This window comes from Pyrus communis, chromosome 5 (genome assembly GCF_041283825.1).
Source record: "Pyrus communis isolate YQ-2024b chromosome 5, ASM4128382v1, whole genome shotgun sequence".
In the NCBI taxonomy this organism is placed as follows: domain Eukaryota; kingdom Viridiplantae; phylum Streptophyta; class Magnoliopsida; order Rosales; family Rosaceae; genus Pyrus; species Pyrus communis.
Window position 1 is genome coordinate 35,010,001 of NC_142569.1, and position 23,511 is coordinate 35,033,511.

At 36.7% G+C, this 23,511-nt stretch overlaps 1 protein-coding gene and 1 pseudogene across 2 annotated transcripts in view; one reads left to right on the forward strand and one right to left on the reverse strand.

Moving 5' to 3' along the window:
* Positions 1-2,730, forward strand: part of LOC137722416 (putative glycosyltransferase At5g03795) — a 3,096-nt pseudogene extending 366 nt beyond the window's left edge. The window contains exons 1-4 of the transcript XR_015963209.1: positions 1-47; positions 258-502; positions 1,157-1,503; positions 1,922-2,730. The exon at positions 1-47 is cut by the window's left edge and continues 366 nt beyond it. The product of XR_015963209.1 is annotated as a putative glycosyltransferase At5g03795 (transcript). The remainder of the gene's footprint in view (positions 48-257; positions 503-1,156; positions 1,504-1,921) is intronic.
* A 5,830-nt stretch (positions 2,731-8,560) lies between these two features.
* On the reverse strand, positions 8,561-19,394 carry LOC137725171 (dynamin-2A). Its single transcript, XM_068463763.2, has 22 exons — positions 18,871-19,394; positions 18,056-18,106; positions 17,844-17,964; positions 17,502-17,591; positions 17,341-17,402; positions 17,116-17,233; positions 16,537-16,873; positions 15,666-15,813; positions 14,905-15,006; positions 14,705-14,824; positions 14,311-14,394; positions 14,069-14,196; positions 13,650-13,734; positions 13,347-13,491; positions 12,562-12,638; positions 11,807-11,863; positions 11,210-11,354; positions 10,949-11,106; positions 10,044-10,157; positions 9,887-9,954; positions 9,561-9,739; positions 8,561-9,239 (listed from the first exon to the last, which is right to left on the reverse strand). The coding sequence occupies exons 1-22, from the start codon at positions 19,012-19,014 to the stop codon at positions 8,989-8,991; spliced, it is 2,784 nt and encodes a 927-aa protein (XP_068319864.2). The 5' UTR covers positions 19,015-19,394; the 3' UTR covers positions 8,561-8,988.
* Positions 19,395-23,511: the final 4,117 nt, after the last annotated feature.

Sequence of the window (23,511 nt, forward strand, 5' to 3'; positions counted from 1 at the left end):
CTTCTTCCTCAAAACCAAATGAAAAAGTTGTCCCTCATCAAAATAATGTAAGATTTCTTTGTACTTTGTCTTTCATTTTATTACAAGTGATATTACTACTCTAAGCTAGACTAGGAAGAGAGAGAGGTTCTGAACTCTAAACCAGGGATGCAGTGGGTTGAAGAGAAAGCTCTCCGCCACCATTGGCAATAAATGTATTTATTCAAGCTAACAAGAATCTCCTGTTTATCTAACGGCACTAGTTGTATGTACCGTAGGGAGAAAAACAAGGGATGGTGTGGATCAATGGTACAGAATCTGATGAAACCAATGGGACGTCGGCTATAATAACTAGTACACCAATAAAGAGATATAGCAGGTTGGAGAAACTTGAAGCAAATTTGGCCGGAGTTCGGGCTTCCATAAGAAAAGCTGCTCGAGTTCGAAATCTAACTTCTACCCATGAAGATCCAGACTATGTTCCTCATGGACCAATTTACAGCAATGCAAATGCTTTTCACAGGTACGTATAATCTTAACGATTATACCATATATAATCTCTCTCTCTCTCTCTCTCTCTCTCTGTAATAGTATTAGTACTAATATATAGGCAAAATTTCCACAAATACTCCATGGACTATAACGGGTACCCGCAAATACCATCCGAACTAAAAGTCTTGACAATGTATCAGTTAAACTTGTATTTTAGAGTGAATGTACCACTTCCATTATTTTTAGGTAAAAAAATTTAGTTCAAACTTTCATGTGCAACACATGTGAGCCTTTTTTTCAGGCTATTTTTTTCACTTAAAAGACTCAGATGATTTAAGATAAAAATGTAGTTGATTAAAGTTCGTGGGTGGGACATATTATGCTTCCTTGAAGACAAGTTGTGATTAATGAAATTCTCACACAAGTTGTCTAGGGGTCTGGAAGTGGTGCATGAAAAAGTGCTCATACACACACATGACTAGTTTGATGATATTTCTGACGGATATGGACAGAGGCGGTATATTCACATTAAATGTGGACTTTGTATGGTAAATAGACAAGACTTTTAATTTGGGTAACATTTAGAAGTTCACGTGGTGTTTGTGCAAATTTGTGATCCGCAAGATGATCACTGATTAAATATGGTACAATTTATTATCATCGAGCTATATCTATATTACTGCAGGAGTTACTTGGAGATGGAAAAACATTTCAAGATAATTTGTATACGGAGGAGAGCCACCAATATTTCACAACGGTCCATGCAAAAGCATATATTCGACAGAAGGGAGATTTATCCATGAAATGGAAATGGAGAATGTTTACAGAACAAGAGATCCAGATGAGGCCCTCGTTTATTTTCTTGCCTTTAGCGTGGTTATGTTGGTGCAGTACCTGTACGTGGCCGACTCCCATGACACTCAGCCCATCGGACGAGCTGTCATCGACTATGTCAACGTCATTTCTGATAAGCATCCCTTTTGGAATCGAAGCCTTGGTGCTGATCACTTTATGCTTTCTTGTCACGATTGGGTAACAACGAATCTTATATGTTCCTCCCAACCTTTTCCCTCTTTTTTCTTTCTTTTTCTTTCCCGTTTTATTTGTTTCTATATTTTTTTTATAAATTATAGTCCAATATATACGGTTAGTGATCACTTGATTAATTTACAGTTAATTATTTGCGCATTCCTTGACAGTTCAAATTTTTGTGTATTGTAGTTGTAAACATGATATTGGGTTTAGGTTACACGAGATCTTGGAACATCCAATCTTTCATCTTCTGTTTTTTTTATGTCTACGTGTCCGACTCTTCATCTACTGATGGGATTGCATATGAAGGCAGGTGTTCACTTGATATATATTGTTGGTCTTATTCTCTGGCTTACAAATAGAATAGTGGTACCAAACTAATTTGTTATGAATTGATTTTGTCTATGTACATATGCAGAGGCCGAGCACATCTGCTTATGTTCCTAATTTATACCACAACTCCATAAGAGTGTTATGCAACGCAAACACATCCGAAGGATTCAACCCTTCAAAAGATGTCTCATTTCCGGAAATCCATCTCTGAACGGGGGAAACCGAAGGACTTCTTGGTGGTCTCTCCCCATCCCGAAGGTCGATTCTTGCCTTCTTTGCAGGCCAGCTACACGGCCACATAAGGTACCTGCTTCTAAACGAATGGAAAGAAAAAGACCAAGACGTGCAAGTTTACGACCAACTCCCCAACGGAGTATCCTATGAATCAATGCTGAAGAAGATCAGGTTCCGCTTGTGCCCTAGTGGTTACGAAGTGGCAAGCCCGAGAGTGGTGGAAGCCATATACGCAGAATGTGTTCCAGTGTTGATTTCGGACAGCTATGTTCCGCCGTTCAGCGATGTTCTGGAGTGGAAGTCGTTTTCTGTGCAAGTGCAAGTGAAGGACATACCAAACATCAAAAGGATACTGATGGGAATATCACAAAGTCAGTACCTGAGAATGCAGAGGAGGGTGAAGCAGGTGCAGAGGCATTTTGTGGTGAACGGACCTTCCAAGAGATTCGATGTTTTCCATATGATTGTTCACTCCATTTGGCTCAGGAGGTTGAACATCCGCATTGAGGACGATCCAGTTGAGTAGAATCTTTTTCCTTCAGTATCATATATTACATGCATGGTAGTATGGTACATACCATGGGACTGTTAACAATTTTTCGTTTTTCCAATTGGGGAAAAGTTACAATAAAAAATAATAAATATATAAGGGCTTTTAGATCCATGTCAAAAAACATAGGTTGTTTTTTGAGTGAGCCAATTATCTAATTACATATTTTTATACTAATTTCTCCTTTAGATAAAAATATTTGAATTCATTAATTTTTGTGATAAAAGTAGATTATACAAAGAAAAAAACATGTAATACAATTAATTGTGTTATAGGGAGACTATGAACAGAAACTTATGATATACATAGATAAACAAGTAAACATGTGATAAAGGAGATAAAGTGTCATTGATCTGGGTAAAAAAATAAAAAATAAAAAATAAAAAAATAAAAAATATATATATATATATATATATATAGAAAACATAGAGGTAGATTAATAAAAAAAAATCTATACGATAGGTAGATAAGAAATTAATATGAGATAGATTACAAAAAATAAAAACTTGATATAGGTAGATAAGTATAATTACTCAGTAATACAGGTACAATAAAAACACATAAGAGTAGACTAATAAAAAACAAATTGTGATACATGTAGATAAACATCAACGAACCCCACACAATTAAGAAGGCTACCATAAGATTTATCAAAAATATTGTAAGTATGAGTATTGCGTTGTAGTGATAGCGGTGGTTGCGATGGTGTTCATGACAATGCTAAACAAAGGCAACGCCGATATGGTAATTGTGATTGTGATTGCTATTGCGATAGCGCTTGTGCTTGTGCTTGTGCTTCAGAGTGTACACAAAAATCATCCAACCTAATATAGATTACCAAACATGAAACATGTACAAGTCCTTTCAATATAACAGAATAAAATTGAGAGATCACACATATATATATATATAGGTAACTTAATATAACACGTTTTATATATACTACAGCAGAAAGAAGTCTGGTAAAATAAAAAAATAAAAAAAAAGGACCACATGCACAAGTATATCTATTCAAAGTTAAAAAAAAAAAAAATTAAAAAGAGAAATAACACAAGAGGCCCGTCATAGTAAAATAATGTTTTCATGAAAGCGGATTACCATCGGGGACATCATCAAGCATGAAAGTACCCGACGTGAAGTTTGGACCCAGCCAACATTGCACGAGATTTCGAACAAACAATGGTGTTCAAGGAGAAAGATGAACACAACAAAAAAAACAAGAGAGATGGACACAAAATCAAAGTTTGAATGAGCAAATGGCGTTCAAGCGAGGGAGAAATAGAAGAAGAAGACAGAGAGACCATATTTTCTACGAAAGAAGTGAAAATTAAGGGATTAGTTCAAATCTTACAATTGAAGAATACGTCCAAATATCAATCCCTATAATGAAGAGATTACGTGCATTTACGTATTCATAATAACTTAAAGCATCTTCAAATAACAAGTTAAAATTGCCAAATAAACATACAACATTAAAAAATGGCAGCAAAATCTTCATCTGAGCCTTCAGTTGCTTACGTGGAGCTAAGTAATTGAAGGCAAAGCCATATGCTGTCTTTTTTTATAGCTGTTGTCGAATTGATTTAATGTTTTTTTTAATAGGTGTGATGCAATTTATAATATATGTTGTTGTGTATTTCAAGTATTTGATTCGTTGTCTCAATAATTGAACCCCACAAAGAGACGAAAAAACTCGTAGAATTGTTTTAGGGTGGATGAAGTGGAAGAGTGCATTGGGTGGGTTGTGCAACCGTCGTATAAGCTCAAAGGAAAATTTTGTAGGACGGCAATAAGGCCAGCAAAGCTTTATGACATGGAATGTTGGGCGGTCAAGCATCAAACAGGATCAAGAACGAGGATATTCGAGGTAAACTAGGAGTAGCCGAAATTGAAGATAAGATGAGAGAAAATCAATTAAGATGATTTGGACATGTGAAACGAAGACCTACAGACACTTCCGTTAGAAGATGCGATTACGAGATAGAGGCTTAGGGCCAAAAGGTAGAGGAAGAATTGGAAAGAGACTCTAAGAAAAGACTTGGAGTACTTGGATCTAACGGAAGACATGGCACGAAACCGAGCCCAAGGGCGTTCTAGGATTTATACAGCCGACCCCAATTAGTGGGATAAGGCTTTGATGTTATTGTTGTTTATTCTAGGCCTATTTTACTACGGGAAATGAGAGGGAGAGGGTCGTGGTAGACAAAGAGAGAAGAGAGAGCTTGTTGGTTTTGTGGTGATTATTTCCTACCCCATTGTGCATTATTTATAGTAGTGAGGGAGAAAATCTTACTCTCTAAGGAGTACAATTCCAACTAGAAACTATCTAACAGATATTATAGAATCCTACTCGGATGTACACAATCACACTCCTAAAGAACTTGGAACTACAATACTTCCCCTTGAGTGTGTAAATCCTCAAATAAAAGTCGCATCTGCTTTTGGCAGTAACTACATTTGGTGAGGTGTCATGGCAATGGATTTGCTTGACGTCAATCTTTTGATGCTCTTGTTACCGATATGAGAAGAACAATTTTGGTGCAATATGCTTGGTGTTGTCTCATTTAATGTATCACTTATTGGTCTGGTCAATATAGGTAGCATATTTAGTTGTAGGGACATTAACGTCCAAGAAAGTCTGCAAGTGATTCAAATATGCTTGACAACGGTTCTCAACCAAAAACATTCACACGTAGCTTCATGTAGGGCGACAATTTCAACATGGTTCAAAAAACTCGCAACTAAGGTCTACTTGGTTAACCTCTAATAGTAAAGATATAACTCGTTGAGAAAGTGCTTTTTACGGATCAGACGAATAACCTACATCAACATAACCAACAATGGCTCAACAATTGTTAAGCGTCTTTCTTCCCAAGCTCGTCCGCATGTAATAATGGGTGCAACAATTGTAAAACCCCAAAAGCAGCTTATGCATCATTGCAGGAAAACCAACTGACAACCACACAAGGAAATGGCCAACAACATCTAAGAGAGGCAATAGTATGCTAGAGTTTTCTCCTCACTATGTTGATCTGCAGTTGCATCCAATTTATTCAAATCAATACAAATCCCAAAATTGAAAACTCAAAGTATTCGATTACCCAATTCTCTTCAAAATTGAAAGCCCAATTTTCTTTAAATGTTGCTAGTATTGCAGGTTCTGGTAACGTGGTTGGAGGCAAGAGAAAAGGTGGGTTTCTGTGGTGGTTACTGAATCGGGGCAGAATGGGAATCGTTGGAGGTGGTTTTTTTTTTTTTTTTTTTTTTGTAGTTGACGTTGCATTGGGCTTGTTTATTCATAGCCATCTGGAGGAGCTCGTCCTCTTTTAGGTCATCACTGTCGCTAGTTGGGAGGGATCTCGAGTTGAGAAGAAATAGTGATGGTCAAAGTCCAGATATACCTCGAAATAGGACTGGAAGAGACGATCGAGAGATGGAGACATCAGGGGTAGCTCGATTGAGCTGAGGATGGAGAATGAGGGAGCTTGACTGATGACAAAAATGAAGTTGGCTAGCAAATGTGATACGATTCTAACTTCATTGACTCTAAGAGAGACAAAGACTCTGTGATTAGGTGTGAATCAATGGTGGAAATTAAATCAATGGTAGAAACAGTTCTAGTCAGGCCCCCATTTTCTCAGATTTTTGGACCCACCCCGCTCTGCGCTGTTTGTGTTTAGATTTTTTGGTCTACCCCAACCCGCGGGTCCAAGACACGTTTGCCCACCCCTAACTGCAACTATCAAAAATCCGACATGTGATTTTTTTTATTAACATGCATGAGCAAAATTCATTATTCACATATCCTTGACTAATCAAATACTCACTCAGATGGTTATACCACATCCACCCAGATTTTTTCAATCCTTAAAATGAACGCCTCAAACTAATCGAAATGGTGTTTCGTGGTCTAAAATTATTTGATCCAATCAATATAAGTCCTTCGGGAACTTTCATGCAGATTTCTCTGTATTAAGATTCCCATAAAGATACGCAATTACCACTTCCATAAACTACATATTCAGTTTTTAGAGACTACCAAACTAATAAGGTAGCAAAACGTTATAATGCCTCTTACGAGGGAATACGTCTTCATGTAATCAATCCCAGGGCATTGAGAGAAACCTTGCGCCATGATGCATGCCTTATGTCGCACTATATCATTCTTCTCATTAAGCTTCTTTACGAAAACCCACCTATAACCAACAAGCTTCACATGTAAAGGTGTAGGAACTACAAGCTCAAACACTTTACGTTTCGCAAGTGAATCAAGTTTGACTTGGATTGCTTGTTTCCAATCTAACCAATCAGTTCTACGTCGACGTCATCAACGGTAGGTACAATATCATCGCTCATCATGGTATTAGTAGCTACTATGTATGCAAATGCATTATCGACTATCATCTCATTCTGATTCCAAACCTCATCCAAACTAGCATAATGGATTGCAATCTCATGATTCTCGGGAGGCAAATTTGTCTCTTCCAAATCGGTTCCATAATCCAAAATAACCTCATACGTTGGAATGGTTCAATAGGCCATGGTCAGATTCAAACTAGTTTCACTAGGGTGTGTTGTATGTTTTCTCTTCCAGATTTTGAATTCTTTACACTAACAGGTCTGCCACGCTTCAGGGTACAAGCAAATAATTGACTAGTTGCCAATGTACTAGGCCATGTAGCAAATGTGGCTATTTCGAAGGCAATGTTTCGACGTAAATGAGGTATATCTTAGGGGTGGGTTCAAAAAACCAAAAACCAAAAAAAACCAAAAACCAAATCGAACCGAAGCCGCAAAAAAACAAAACTGAAACTGCCGAACTGAACGAAAAAAAAAACCATATATAAATTCCTAAAAAATATGTTGGTGTCAAGGTTCCTGACCTCCAAGTTGGGATTGTTGCTTCAAGTCAACTTGACTATAGTCTTTGTATTGTTATAATTGTACCAGTAAGTTATTTATAGGTTTCTAATATTTAATGCTTTATAAAATTTCTTAAGTTTACAAACCCTAGCTGTCACTCACTCCCATTTCAATTTTCACCTTTTCTTAAACACACTCTCTCTCCCCTTTCCGCTGCTTCCTCTCTCTCTCTCTCTCTCTCTCTCTCTCTCTCTCTCTCTCTCTCTCTTCTTCAGTTTTACCTCGGCAAGAGAAGAAGAGACGACATGGTGGCTCTGAACCAAAGCCGTCAATCTTCGATCTCCGTTTGTTGGTTTTATTTATTTTTCAGTTTATGGGTTTTTAATTTTATGGTTACCCATTTGAAATTTATGTAATTTAAGGTGGAAAATTTTGTATTTTTCTCTGAATATTTTTTGGAATTTTCTAGATCTATTCTGGACTTAACTTCGAATTTGAATGTGGGCATGCGATATTGGAGTCTGATTATGGCATTTAGACGAACCCATTTGCTTTGTTTTTGTTTTGATCTGCATTGATCAGTTAATTTGTTGAATTATTTCATCATTTTGCAAATTTTAAAGTTTTGGAATTTTGAATCCTAGCGATGTACATTTCCTTAAAGAATATATGTTTCTGTATTTGCTTAAGTTTTGAAAATTTGAATTCGATCTACTTGATCATAAGTAGTTGAATTACTTGAATATATTCAAGATTTTGAGGATCTCAATTCTCTAATATATGAGAACTAGGAGGTTGATAGGCATTAGGCAGGTTCCTTCCATTTACATTAGTAAACTAATATTTACCCTTAAAAAAATTAACTGTTTTTTTAATTGTAATAATGATTTATACTCAAATGTAGTAAACTGATATTTACCCTTCAAAAAATTGGTCCCTTTTTTAATTTTAATAATGATTTATCTAAAACATTAGTGTATTTTAATATCTTCAGGAATATGCTAAAGACCTATATATAACGTAAATTTACTTGTTCAAAAAAAAACATAAAAAAAAAAAGAAGTGAAATCAAACCACTTGAGACCAAATATATGACATTGCGAAATATAATATATATCCATCCTCCAGATCCAAATGTTACAAACCCATCAAAAGCTTGGACATACATATCAAAAATCAAAATCATGACAGGCAAATACAGCTTAGTATCCAAAAATGAATTGGACGAAAAAAAAAAAAAAAACAAATTCTACGAGCAGAAAGAAAAATTGAATCGACAAATACATGATAAATGTTTTCAAGTAAGCCTTGAACCCATCCTTGTGATACTCGGGAAAGCTGTAAGAAGCTGACAGGAATGTAAACTTCTATGTACACACCCTCTCTCTTCGCCTAAAGGATATTCTACTAGAAAAATCATTAAGTAGGGCGGCGCCGCCTCACCCACCAATAATGCATGCAAAGCAAAATATAAATCATCAATTAATATCAGTCTAGTAGCGCATCTAAAAGTATCTGCTGCCTGAAGAACCTGGCGGTGCAGGTGGCAACCGATTTGGAGTACGACGGCTACCAGAGTTTGGACCAGAGTTCACATCACCATTTTGTGCTGGATCACTATAATGTCGGCTGTGACCATTGGATGAAGATCTAGATAATGAAGAACTACGGTCAACTGGGCCATTAGCGGCGGCATCAAAGGCGGATCTCCAGTCATCACCTGATGCACCATTGGATGAAGATCTTGGGCTGCTTTCTGCAAAATTAACAACAGCGTCCACAAATTACCAAGCAAATAAAAGTCAAAAGAACAGAGGTAAAAGTTTAGATCAATTTTAAGGTCCCCCATTGTTGCGAAAAACAACAATTTGCATAAGAATTCCCTGGCCCAACACCATCTGGGGTCTTCCCAGGTGACAAGAAAAGCAAGGAAATCTAGAATTACAAAGGTAATATTCGCAATATATGTTGCAAATTATAAGCACTTTCTAATATTTATATATTAATAAGCAAGTCTCGAGATTATATAATTTTATAATCACATCAAAACAAAACGATAACATTTCCTATTGCATACCTGGTGCACCACTACCACCGTTGGACCAGCTGGATGCAGCAGCTGCTCGGTTGTCATGAATGCTGAGTTGGCGTGTAAGTTTGGAAAGGAGTGATGACTGTTTCTGGTAGCGCTCCCTCCTCCGCTTCACATTCTGATCCTCCTGAAGCAGCTCTTCAATCTTTGCTGTGCTTTGAGCACTACCCACAGAAAAATGAAAATACTTATCAAACATAATTATTGTTTGACACAAATAACATGAGAAAAGCAGCCTAACAAGGCTTAACAAGTCCATATTTAAAAATAAATAGATAGATGGAAAGAAGGAAAGAAAATATCAAGTTAACCTGACAGAGCTATATAGCTGATTTAACATGTCTTCCTTGGCCTTTTCAACTTGGCAAAGAACAACTGCCTGCTCAACCGATAACAAAATGCATTAAAGAATTTTCCAAGTGTCCAATCATAAGGACAACAAATACAAAGCTGATCTTCCAAGCTTACCTTAGGGACATTAGCAGCCAAACTATTCAAAACAGCTTCAACATAACCGCGAACTTCTTGAGACATCCACCGGAGTTCTTCCTCAGGGTCAGCAGGTCTTCGAGTCATTGTATCCTAAAAAGAGGTTACACGACAACTTGACACTTCAGAAATACAAAGCTAAGGCTACAGGTCTTAATAATTCGTTAAATTGCATGTTTTTTAAAACTCCAATGTATGATACACGAACTAACGTACTTTTCATGTTTAATACACGTTATTTAGACTCATATTTCAATAATACACATAAAATTTTCGTATTTTTAACATATTATTGAAAAAAAAATAGATATTTTATATAAATAAATATTAAATTTTCAAAAAAATGGCCGAATTTTTTTAAGTGCATTTTTTAACAAAGTTGCCTAATAATGCTCCCATTCCATATTTTATTATGTGCATAATTGTAGTGTGGCAAATTCATACATAGGCTATGTTTGAGCGAAAAATTTCCTAGCCCAAAGGAATTGAGGTCAAGTTACCAAGGAATGGATCACAAAAAAATTAGATGAGAAGGATTAGAAACTCCCTCCATGAGCATTACAAAGGTTTGTTAGAAGCAAATGCAAAACCCTACTTGGAAGGTGTCATTTGCAAATCCCTCCTACATGCCCTTGTAATGCTGATGGAGGGTTTTTCTAATCCCTCCTATCTAATTTTTTGCGATCCACTGAGCTCTATCCCTTGGAACTTGGAGATCCCTCACCCACACAAAGCCATAAGGAATCGCAACTACAAAGAAATAGGCAAGCCTCAGAAGATACTGAAAGAATAAATATCAAAATTCACAAAGGACACTCACACACATACACAAGCATCCATTCATAGTATCACAATTATAAAAGTTATCGAAGTCAACAACTCACAAGAGAACCATCAGAAAGACTTTGTCGCATTGTAGGACCGCCTTCAGTTGAAGCACCCCTCATTAGTCCTTTAGAAGGTTGAATAACCTTTCCAATCTTATTTATCCACTCTAGCTTGTCTGCCACAGTCTCTGCCTTTAGCACAACGGCACTGTGCGCTGCAAGAAAAAACGGATTTTAGAGAGATGATAATGAACTCATGCGGAAAGACTGGGTGAAGCCACTGGCAGACACCTACGACAACCAAAAATGAGGATATACCTTTCAGAACAGTTTTATATGGAACTTTGCTAGTTATCTTAAACACAAGACTGGGTGATTTTTCTGGTCCATTTGACTTTTTGTCCTTTGAGCTCTTTGATGGAGGTGGTTCATCCTCATCTGAAGCCTCTTCAATATTACACTCCTGCAATACAATTATGGGCTTGGTCATTGCCGCCACTGGCATAATTGCTGTTAACATGCACATACATGCTGTTTTGACATGTTTAATATAATGTTTTGTGCATGCACAATGCTGGTCACATTGTTAACCACGACAAGCATTCAGTTCTATACATACGATTTCACTATTCCAAATTTCTATTATACTTTCTAGGGATTAACTTGGTTTCCTAAAGCTCAAACCGTGTGTATATGCTAATCTCAAGCCCGGTCAAAACAGTAGTATATAACATCATGGAAACACATTCACCAAAAAACAAAAAAAAAACCTCAGCATCAAAACATCACTTTCTAGTCATCGGGTTACACTATATATTCCTTCCAGAGGACATCCTATGCAAGTATAACAGATGGCAGTATGATAATTAAATTATATGAATTTTGACGAGGTAAGGCATTGAAGGATTCCAATACCTCCAAAGTGATGACACCACGGAAGTGTCTCTCCTCTTGCTTTTTGGTGTAACCAAGCTGTGAAATAAAGGAAGGGTGGCCAAGACATATCAACATAACAATTTGCAAGTGTAAAAGCAGCATCAATAATATCAACACATTCACAATCTAGAGTTCAGAAGTGAAATAAAGATAAATAATGTAAGAAGCAAACAAAAGACACCATTTCCAACATATTGCAACACGTATATAATCTGCAAGCTAGCAATTGTTGTCTAGCAATAAGAAATTTGAAAGAGACGCAAGAACATTAAAGGCATAGAAAAATTTATGATGGAGATCAAGACTCTCCAACAAATCACAACTCTTGTTATCTTCTTCATTAATATGAGGCACACTCTTCACCCAAAAAAAGATGAGGCATGACTAACTCCTAAACTTTATTTTGCTCTTTATTTCTTTGAAAAAGATGTAAACTGGTACGGGGCATTTTAAAGATGATTGCTCAGCATTTTTACAACAAATTAAACATATTGTCACAAAATTGTAAATCATGCACCAAACATGAACAAACCCCACACACCAACAAAAGAAAATAATAATAGTTTAAACAAACTCAAAATGATCACTGCCTTAAACTTCATGCATATCAAAATATACAAAGATCACACCACCATGTGTCACCTATTTGATGCGTCATATCCATCAAAACACAATAATCCATAAGCGTTATGTACACCTGGATTTCTCAGGTGTATGAGTGTAATTTTACAAACCTTTCCAGTCTTTTCATTCAAAACAAACCATCGCTTGCTCCATCCATTAGTTTTGCCACTTTTTTTATACAAGAAACCTGCAGATATTTGAAACTACAACATTAATACATGCAATTTATAAAACTTAAGAAATCTACATGGTTAAGCAAACCCCTGTTAAACCAACCCAAGATGGTTTCAAAATTAAAAGTGGTTTAAGTTGCCAGCTTCTTTCAAGAATTCAAAGTTATCACGCCTAGCATACTAATGTAAAATTGTAAAAAGAAAAGGCAATAACAAATACATGACCAGAATCACACATTACAGTTCCTTGATTAATTACAGAGTTTAAAATCTCAGAGTTAATATCATCATCTTATTAATTACGAATCAGCGGACGGGTGATTGAATTAGAACATAAAAGACCTGCCATGTTTGTTTCAACATTTCCTGGGTGACCCTCAAAGGTCTCTAAAGAATATGTTCATGCATTTTTTGCAAAACTTTATACAAAAAATGACGTAATTGCCTACTAATTGCCAAATATTTTTCAAGGATTCTAAGTTCAGGATAATGCACTAACAACATGCATAGAAAAAGAAAAACCTCCATGGAACGTTGTTTAGGTAATTCTAAGTTACAAGATAAAATAGAACTGTTTTACATATAATAAGTATTGGTGTTTAGCTAAATGAAAAATTAAATACCACTTAGAGGGCATTCAATTAGGAAAACTCAAGGAAAAAAAAATGGCAGCTGCAATCCTGTTTCCCAAAGATATCAATAAAATATAACTGCATACAAACCTGCTGTTATTTCTCCTTCAGGACCTGCAGTCTTCAAACCAGTTGCCTCCTGTACTTCTTTGCCGTCCTTACCAGATTTATCCTTATCCTTCATTGATTTCATGCTTCCACCAGCTTGTTCCCCCCCTGTTTGAGGACTAGTTGCCTAAAAAAAGCGGATAATGAACAGTAAGAACAAGCAGCTTAGATAATTAAAGGTCAAGAGAAATGAGCTCTGTACGCAAACGAAATTCATGTCTACACAATATTTTCATTTTCATTAATTTTGGTTTACATAACTACAAAGAGTCAGTCAGTCCATACCCGATTCATTATTGATTGCTCTGCCTCTTGTCCTTTCTTCGAAGATCGATTTTTCACTTCTTCCTCTCTACGCTGCCTCTCCATCCTGTAATAGACCAAGAATTAATATATTGTATAACAAGCTGCATAAACACACATCAGAATACTGACTCAAAAACAAAGAATTTTAATAAACTAGCCCACGGGAACAAAATGTGTTGCGAGCATGAGCAGGCAGACATTCTATGAACCCTCATAAACTATATGACATTAAGGTATCCACTTCTTGATTATCCATCTGCACAGGCAAAAATCAACTACACATGCCATAACGCTGCAATTAAAAGGAATTGACTGCAAATGCAAGAAAAGCAGCTTAAACATTTTGTGCCTGGAACCGGTATTATGTGCCAACAGTCAAACAGAAAAATAGAGACTACCTCCTTTGCACCAAGCGAATGAAGTGTTGGGGAGGCACAAAAGCACGCTCCATATCTACAAGTGCAACCACCATTTTCTTTGCTTCATTCTTAAACGCATCCAATGCAGCACTTGCAATGGCCACAACCTTGAAAGAATTGAAGAAATGAAATTAAGAAGTACAGAAGCTATTCATTAGATTAACTGCTGTAAAATACAGAGCTAAACGCAAAAAGACTGTACAATATTTAAGGTTTCGTACCTCCCTCTTGAAAGGAGGGTATCTTCCAAGACCTGGCGTAGCATTAGCAGCAGCAGAAACTATATCCACCAGGACACGATGTACCTGTTTAATCAATCAACAAAAAAAGGGGACTTCTTTATTACTTGATATTAGAATAAACCCAAGGAAGTTTAGAGCAAATAATGTCTAAAACAGAAAGCATACTGTAAATACAATCTTGAAGACAAAAAAAAATAGATCAAAGTAAGCGATTTTCATCATTTCAATGGCTCCAGACACAGAAAATCAAATTTTAATTAACTCAATAAGAAATGGAGAAAAGAATGAAGGGAAAGGTTAGCCTTCTGTAGACTCGAAAACGGAAAAGGTACATGGAATTCAAACAAGTGCAGAAGCACATAGCTAGAATTACCTCATCCACACAAAGACGTGATGGCTCCTTTGCAAGCTCTAAGACCCCTTTTATTAAAGACCTCAACCCCTTTTCAGGGGATATGAGATAAGGTTGATAACCATCTGCTTCCAACACAATCTAAATAGAACGATAGCAAAAGGTCATGCGAAGTTAAGAAATTTTAAACCTCAGAAAAACAAAACCAGGACAAAACATACCCTCTTCACATTATTGATATCAAAATGTCGGTCTAATGGGAGTTGTTTTATTCTATTTGGGAAATTTCCTTCAAAACTTGCAACAATTTTCCATCCAGAACCCTGCATAGAGATTGAAAACCATATGAACTAATAATCCAAATAAATCCATGACAATCATATACCAGATACATTCTATTTCATCATATGAAACTAAATAGTACTATATACCCTAAGAGATTCAACCATTCACAAAATCATAAAAAATGTGATAAACCACAAAGTATTAACAAACAGACCAGTTTAACTACAAAAAAAATTGAAGCTAATAGGTTTACGATCCATTTCAATGGAAAAGATAAATTGAATGTCCAACTGATAGAAGCTTGGGAATAGAACAAAACATTATTCTTAGATACTTAAGACTGACTCTTCTATAAGTACAATATGGCCTACGTCTATAAACCCAAAGCAAGGAGTGAATTATGAGATTGTAAGCCAACCTTCAAGAAGGTCTCAAAGTCCAACAATGATCGGACAAACTTCTTGATTAAAAAAGAAGGCCCAATACATTACAAGATTTTAAATTAAATATACACTTTTAAGGTGGGAAATTGACTTGGGAGGAATTTTATCTTGTTGCCACTCATCTACTTTTCATATATGAGGTTATGAACTATTCGATTTCTTGTTTTTTCACTTATCAAAAATTTAAAGGAAATAAAAAGATATATATACCAAAAATACTTAGCACACACAAGTCGACCATTTAAAGAACTCACCTCACCAGTTGTAATGTGTTGGAGAAACTTATCCTCAAACTCACGGCAAAGCTCCAAAGCTAGGGATCTGGTACCCTCAGCACTCTGCACCATAGATGCACCAAGCTTTACTAACTCATCCTGAACTATTTGAGACTTCCCTTGTAACCTGGAAAAGAATAAAAATAACTATTAAGTTGAAACTGACCAATTCATGAAGGAAAAAAAATACCAAAGTTGAAGCAGGGAACATATATTATTCAAGGTAGCAGTTCGATCAGTAAGTTTTCATGTTCTACACTGATACTTACAGATATATTAAAGTGGTGATTGATCTAACTTTATTAGGTCAATGCAAGTGGAATGGCCAAGTGAGATCTGAGAAGCACTTAGAAATGCATAACACGGTAAATTAATAAATTATCCTAAATCTTTTGAGGAATGTGTATCTCATAATTAGTAAAGGTACTAGAAAACAATCCCCCACAAAACATCTGGGATGGAGTGGATCAGTCCAGTAGAAAAACGAATCCGAGAGCGAGGTAACAAGAAAATAACCCTGACCAAACAGCAGCAAAAAGTCTCCAAACGTAGAAATAATAGGAGGTATGATGTGACCATGACTGGGCCCATCTCCCTAGAAGCGGACAATGAAGGGAGCGGGTGGCAACTTGTAGGTGGGCTAAGCTTTTCTTCATTTTTACTGAAGCCAAGGTTTTTTTCTTCTAGTGGAAGCTAGGTTCAAGGTTCAGATACTGGCACAATAGCCAGTTCATAAGGGACCATTTTGTGAAATGGCAACAAACATATTCTCAATTTGTGTGTTTTGAATAATATGAGAAATGTATAAAAATATTATAAAACAAGTTAAACAGAATTCATGAAAAATTACCCAGAAAGGAGGTTTGGAAGTCGAACTTTCATACGGCTACGAATCTGCTGTGCCAGAGCATCCACCAACGCTATTCTGCCTAGCTTACTTTGAGGAGCTCCGGTCAAAATAGACTTCAGACTTTCACTTTCAGCCCTCCAGGCGGTTTCTAGAGAACTTTCAGAACCTCCAGACTGTGCAGAAGCTATTGAAACTGATTGACCTATTAAAGCAACCCAGGGGATATCAGATGCTCTTGATGGTCCTTGATTTAACAGAAGAGCCTGGACTGCAGAAAGTGCTTTCTGATCTGAAGCAGCTTGGTCTATCTTGCTAATAACACCAACAGTTCTGGTACCTGTAATCAATGTTTGATTTGTCCTTTGAATCACTTCAAACAACTAAACATAACACTATAATAAAATAATGGGGGGACGAAGAGGAATGATATTGGAGGGAGTCAATTAATCTACAGGAACTCTAACATGAAGCATTACTAACAGATCTGATAATTATTAAAACAATTCGAGATCAAAGAATAAGCAACCCACTCCCTAAAGTAGGGAAAGGGTCGTACAAACTAAATAGCAATGTTTTTACCATCTGCATCATACTCCTTGACGACTCTGAGGGCTCGAGATGAAGCAACTTCAGGTGCTTGAGATGCAGGAACTATAACGAGCAAAATTGAATCATTGTGCTCAGCATATTCACTAATCTACAAAAGTTAAAGAATTTCATTTCAGTACCAAGTTGAAATTCAGTAATGGGCATGGAGGCGCCACTGAGGCATCAAATAGTCTAGAACTGCAAACAATCACATACCATAGACTCATCCATGATCCTTTGATCAAGCCCAGGTAAATCAATCAATTTGAGGGGTGGGGCTGCAATAAAAATAATGTTAGTAACCATAAAATTTCAATAACCACTTATCATTAATTACTGAGTGAAGAGACTGGAAGATAGGTAATAACTAAACTAACCTGTACTTGTTCGTAGCTTCAAATTAATTTCATCACGGGTTTTTCCTGTGGCGTTTCCCAGCCTACCTTGCAGAGAATGCCGTAAAGCACCTGAACAACAAGCACATTAAAGTTTAAAGTTGACACAATAAGAATGAGATTAGCATGGTTATGACACATTATGCATTCAATACATCATGAAGTATTTCTAGTATCACATAGGCTTCAGCTGAGTATAAGCCAGCATGAGTTAAAAGGCCATTCAAAAGGGGATTCCTAATGTTGACCAAATATTTCCAAACACAAGCAACAGTAAAACATGAACTTGAACTAATGTAAGAACACAAAAGTGTAGTGACTGACTTGCAGAAACTTGCTGAGATTTATTGTCAATCTGCAATATAATAGATTTGCTGCTCAAGGAACCATCCCTCTGCAAATCAATGCTAATGGGAGCTCGAGTAGCACCATTTTCACCAGTTGGCTGAACGGAGAAGAGAAACATACTTTAGGACAAATTTGAGCTTTTATTAGGTCACATGCCACACAAACCTTATATATTTTATCCTACTTACCAAAACAGGATGTCCAATCAAACTGTTCAAAACTGCTGATTTACCCGCACCCTGACAATAACAACCATGAGAAAAGTAAATATATATCAGAATCTGCAAGTGAGCTCAATATGGATAAGTGGAAGATTAATTCCAGACATTAAGAAAGACGACATTCAAATTTAATATCTTTCAAATGTAAATTCATCTCTTTGTTTCTTCTCAAAAAAGAAAATGTAAATTCATCTTCAAGCTGTTTATTGTCGCTTAAGAGAATAGATAACCATTGAATAAAACATATATAAACAATGAACAAACAAATGCACATATCCAGGCATGCCCAACAATGCACACCATAAGCACAGCTAGAGAACAAGTCAATTAAGAAAAAGTTTACTCCCTATATATAAGGAATTTATAAGAATAGAAGCAGTGAAAACTGTTGAATGTAACTTTCTTCAGTTAATTCAGAGCAACAAAGTATGGCGAATCGTGGAAGCAAAGTAGATGCAGATCGCCAAGAACTGCCCGAGACTGTGAAATCATAATCGCTTTTGGTGGTCGTTCTCAAAGTTCGCAATTTCAAATCAAACTCCATTAACCGTTTAAATTTCAGATTCATTATATCTGTCTTCTGGGAGCTATGATTTTCAGTCATCAGTTAGTGAGACAAACGCACAGGGTACTCAGACTGTAACCCACATCGATTACGAAACATGAATTAGGAATCCAAAGACGCAGCGTGGATTCAAAGATCTCCGATTGAGACTGAGCAAGCCGATTCAAAGAGATCAAACTGCGAACGAATCGAATCGAAAGGGGATTGGTTGACTTACAACATTGCCGAGAGCGACGACGTTAAGGAAACTGGAAGCCCTGCGAGAGGAGGTTGTGTTCTCGTCCACATCTTCGTCGGCAAGGATAGCGGTTCCTTGCCGCATCGAGTCTGATAGCTGCAACAATTCCTCGATCGCCTCCATCGCAGCAGAGGGTTGAGGATCAAAGATCTGAGAGGGAGACCGACGGATCTGATTGAAACCCTAGGAATTGGGAATTCGGGAACCAAAACGATCTCGTTTGGTGTGGGTGGGTTTCTCGCTCGCTCTATCTCTCGGAGGAAACTGAAATTGAGGGATTAAGAGATATCGAGCGAACTGCGAGCCAAGCAAGAAAACGAATGCAAGGAAAGGGGAAATGTGGGAGAAGCTCTCTCTCTCTCTAGACTCTCTCTCTATCTCTTTCTTTCTTCCCACTTTCTCTCTCTTGCGTTTTGAAATCTCACTCTTCTCGCCATTCTCTCTCTCTCGCTCTCTCTCTCCTCTTTCTTTTATTTTGAATCTTGTTTTCAAGTATTTAGCTCGGTTCCGGTCCTTTTCAATGTTTTCAATTTGCTCCCCTATTTTTCTCTCTGTTTTTTTTTGGGATTTTTGAAATAGACTCAAGTAATTAAAAATTAGACATATTTCAAAAGTTAAAAGTTATTAAAAATTGAATCTATTTCAAAAGATAGTCTATAAAATTGGACCTATTTCAAATTTTTTCTTTTTTTTCCCCACTCAAATTCTCATCTTTTTCCTTTTTTTTGTTAAGTTTCTTTTTGGAGATTTCTTTCAAGAAACACTAGCTAAATCTTTTTTTTGTTATCACATTCACATTCACCGTATCATGTGAGATGTATTTATGACATTAATTATTACTAGCATTTCCGCATGTGGTGTGCGAGAGGTATTTTTGCATCACGGGCATTATGCGTCCCAAAGATATGTTGTTTTAAATATTCTTATATTTCTTAAGCGATTATTTTATAAATTGTGGGTGTGTGTCCATCACAACAATTTCTTATTATTTAAAATTTCCTATTATTTTCAATTATCTAACTTAGTCTTTTTGCACCTGCCCATTGTACAGAAAAAATGAAACTTATGAATTGCACACTAACCATTCCACTTTTTTTTTGCTTGCTGATTATTATGGTGTCATTTTTTTTTTTTGAGGATGTGAACATCAATGCATAAGGGGAGTTGTAAGAGCAACTCCAGCGTTGCAAAGACCCCTAAGGGCAACTCACTATTGAATCCCCTTAGTGAACAATAACTACCTTTAATGAACAGTAACTGTCTTTTGCATCTCCACCCTTAAACTAAATAGTCATAGCAATAGGCAATAAAATATTATTATTTTTTATTTTATAAAATAATAAAAAAATAGTTTTATTTCAAATTTTGGATATGATTTTTAATCGGTCTCGTTGTACCATGTTTCATTACATAAGAAATTACAACCCAAAGTATTTGAGAAAATATAAAATTGTGGTGTAAGATGGAAGATAATGATAAGATATTTATAGAAAAGTTAAATTTTTTTTTTTAATTTTTAAATATTTTTTGGATTTTTTATTAATTGTTTACATTTTTTATTTATTTTTTACATTTTTTAATTGCTTTTTTACATTTTTTATTAATTTTATAATGTGGCTGACATCATCCTTGCATCATGTGGTCTCAGGCTCTTAGGCCACCAATTCGAGCCAGGCCACTCACTCGGGCCTCCCCGAGCCCCATTACTCGAATAGGCTAGAGCAGATTGCTGGGGCTATTGGGTCATTTATGTCGCTAGTCCATCAGGCTCTAGCTCCCGCTGGAGTTGCTCTAATGTGAAGCTTTTGATAGCAGAAGTAAGGGACTTTGGCCTTATACTTCTTCTAAAGCTTAATTTGATGGGCCTCAATCCCTAATCTCACTTTCCTGGCATTCAAGACTGCTGCTCAGCTACAATGCAATATATTTCTACTCCAATCCAAACAACAACAAACAAAACAACTCAAGTAAGGTCAAACCTAATAAGTTGCCACATTGCCCCACTCACTCTATTAAATGATGTAATTCAGGGTATGAACAACATGAAGGTTGGACCCAATAAGTGAAAATTAAAGGAAAAACACAAAATGGAGAACATAATAAATCTCTCTTCCTCTCTTTCTCATGCAAAATGTCAAATATCTACCCAAGTCCTTAAATCAAAATTTTCAGATTCATAAGTTTTCAGTCAAAGTTATAGGCTAGCTAAGGATGAACTCCTAATATATGAAGCGAAGCAAAATATGGACAACATGTGTGACAACCCATCCCGAATTATTTGTACTGTAGGTGTGAAATGACGATTTTGTCCTTGGTTATTAGTTGCCATTGTGGGGTGTTGTTTAGTTGTTTCTTTTTGGTTGTTGACTCATCTAGGACCACACACCCGCATACACACACATGTGGACCTTTCTCTTTCTCTTCTCTCTCAGACTTTCTTCCATTTCCGTCAAACCGTACGGACAACCTTCGAACACCATAAACCACTCACGGATCAAGGCTTTAATTGGTGTCTTTGAGTTCTTGGCAAGCTCCTGAGTACATCCATACCATTTTTAGAGCTTGAAACCCTCGAAAACCCTAAAACCCGAGATCCCAGTTCGAGGTACTGTTCATGCATACATAAATACGAAGGTTTCAAAGGATTCTAAGGTTATAGTGAGCTTTAAGACACTCTCACGAAGCTCGGAGAAGTATTTTGGAAGAAATTGGACGTCAAGAAACTTGAGAATAATGAGTTGCAGAGGTGACCGGAATATCGTGATTTTTCTGGCGATATCCCATCGTTTTTGGGGCTTCAAATAGGTAAGGGAATGTTTTACAAGTTATGAGCTTTAATTTGGTACTGATTTCATGAAATTTGGATGAAAAATGACTGAGATTTAAAGGTTTAAAGTTTTTCCCAGTTTTCGGCGACGGTGACGAAGTCCAGTGACTAGCCGGAGAAGAAAGGGGAATATTCCGTTAAGATTAACGGAATATTCATAACGGCAGTTAACGGCGTCAGGTTAGTTTTAACGGTATATTCCATTTTTGAACGAAATATTCCCTAACGCCATTAGGGTTTCCACACGTGTGCCAGGCACGTGCTCGTGCGTGGCCGACACGTCTGGCTGTGCCTTAGCAGGCGCGTGGGTGGTCAGAAAATTATTTTTAAAATATGGGGATGATCGTGAGGTTGAGTAAATCACATTGGTATATTCAAACACCCCATTTGAGCATTGTATGAGAAGTTGTTACCTAGTTTTGGTTATGTGCTTTAAATTGACATTTTTATAGTTGTTTCGTATATATGTGAAACCTATCTTGAGGACGAGCGCAGTCACTCAAGGGTCGGGGGTTACGACCCTTCCACATACTAGTGAGTGGGCTTTTGGTTTTCCGTATATACCTATATACTTGTGAATTTTCCCAGAAAATGAAATTGAATGCTAATACGTTTTTAAATGCCATGCATAGTGTTTGCCTATTTATTTATGCATTAGTAATTGCCTATATTTATGTTTGGTGATGCGGACACACAGGTAAGTGCCAGGTAAGTTATAGTTTATGGTTATGAATTAGTGGTTATGTGAGATGTATTGAGAGCTCATAAACCTACACCCTGGTGTTAGTGCTCCCGCCCCGAGTTTGGGCACAGTCCTTCACATGATGTTCACCTCCCACACCACACGCTCATCTTGGATCCAAGTTAGGTGCACAGTCTTGTCGTACAGACCACTATAGGTGGTTCCGACTTGAGGTGACCCGTGATTATTCGTACAGTCTTCACGTGATCATAGCACTCGAGTGTATTTATTTACACGCAGTCCTGTCGTACAAACCACTTTAGGTGGTTCCAACTCGTGTACAGGTATAGTTGTTGAGATGTGGATTTCAGCTCTAGATTTAGCCGTACAGGTCATGTTACCTGTACGGCTTATGTTGAGATATTCGATATAGTCATTGATTGACATTACCTGGATTACTTACATCTTATGTTGAGATATTCGATATGGCATATTTACGAATGTTGTTATTTTGAGCATGATTTCGATATATATATATATATATATATATATATATATATATATATATATTATTCTGAGAAATTATACAGGTTTTACGGAGAGGGATTAGAACTTTTGAGATTGAAATGATTTTGAAAAGCTTTGTTTTTGCCCACTCACACTTTCTGTTTTGCACCCCTCAAGGTTTTAGGTAGAAGCGCTTTGGTGGCTCACGAGGACTTTGACGATGGTTCTGACAGAACAACATCAATGTAGGATCACCTTTGGGTGTTGTGTAATTAGTATTCGTCCTACTAGACTGCACTTAGGCTTTTTGTGCTCTGATTATGTTTGTCACACTTAATCTTACACTTGCGTATTACTTTAACTAGTTTTTCTAGTAGTTTGGTTTTTATTTATTTGTAATTGGTTTTATTATTTTGCTTCCGCACTGTGCACATGGCTACGTCACCCTCACGTGACGGCCAGCACGTCTTGATTTCGGTCGGGGTGTGTCAACTTGTACATATGTAAACATAGCGTCTATGTGTGAAATCAAAGCCATGATTGCCACGCATTTGCTTGCACTTGATACTTTAGATTTTCATGGTTATCTGCAAGTAATAATGAT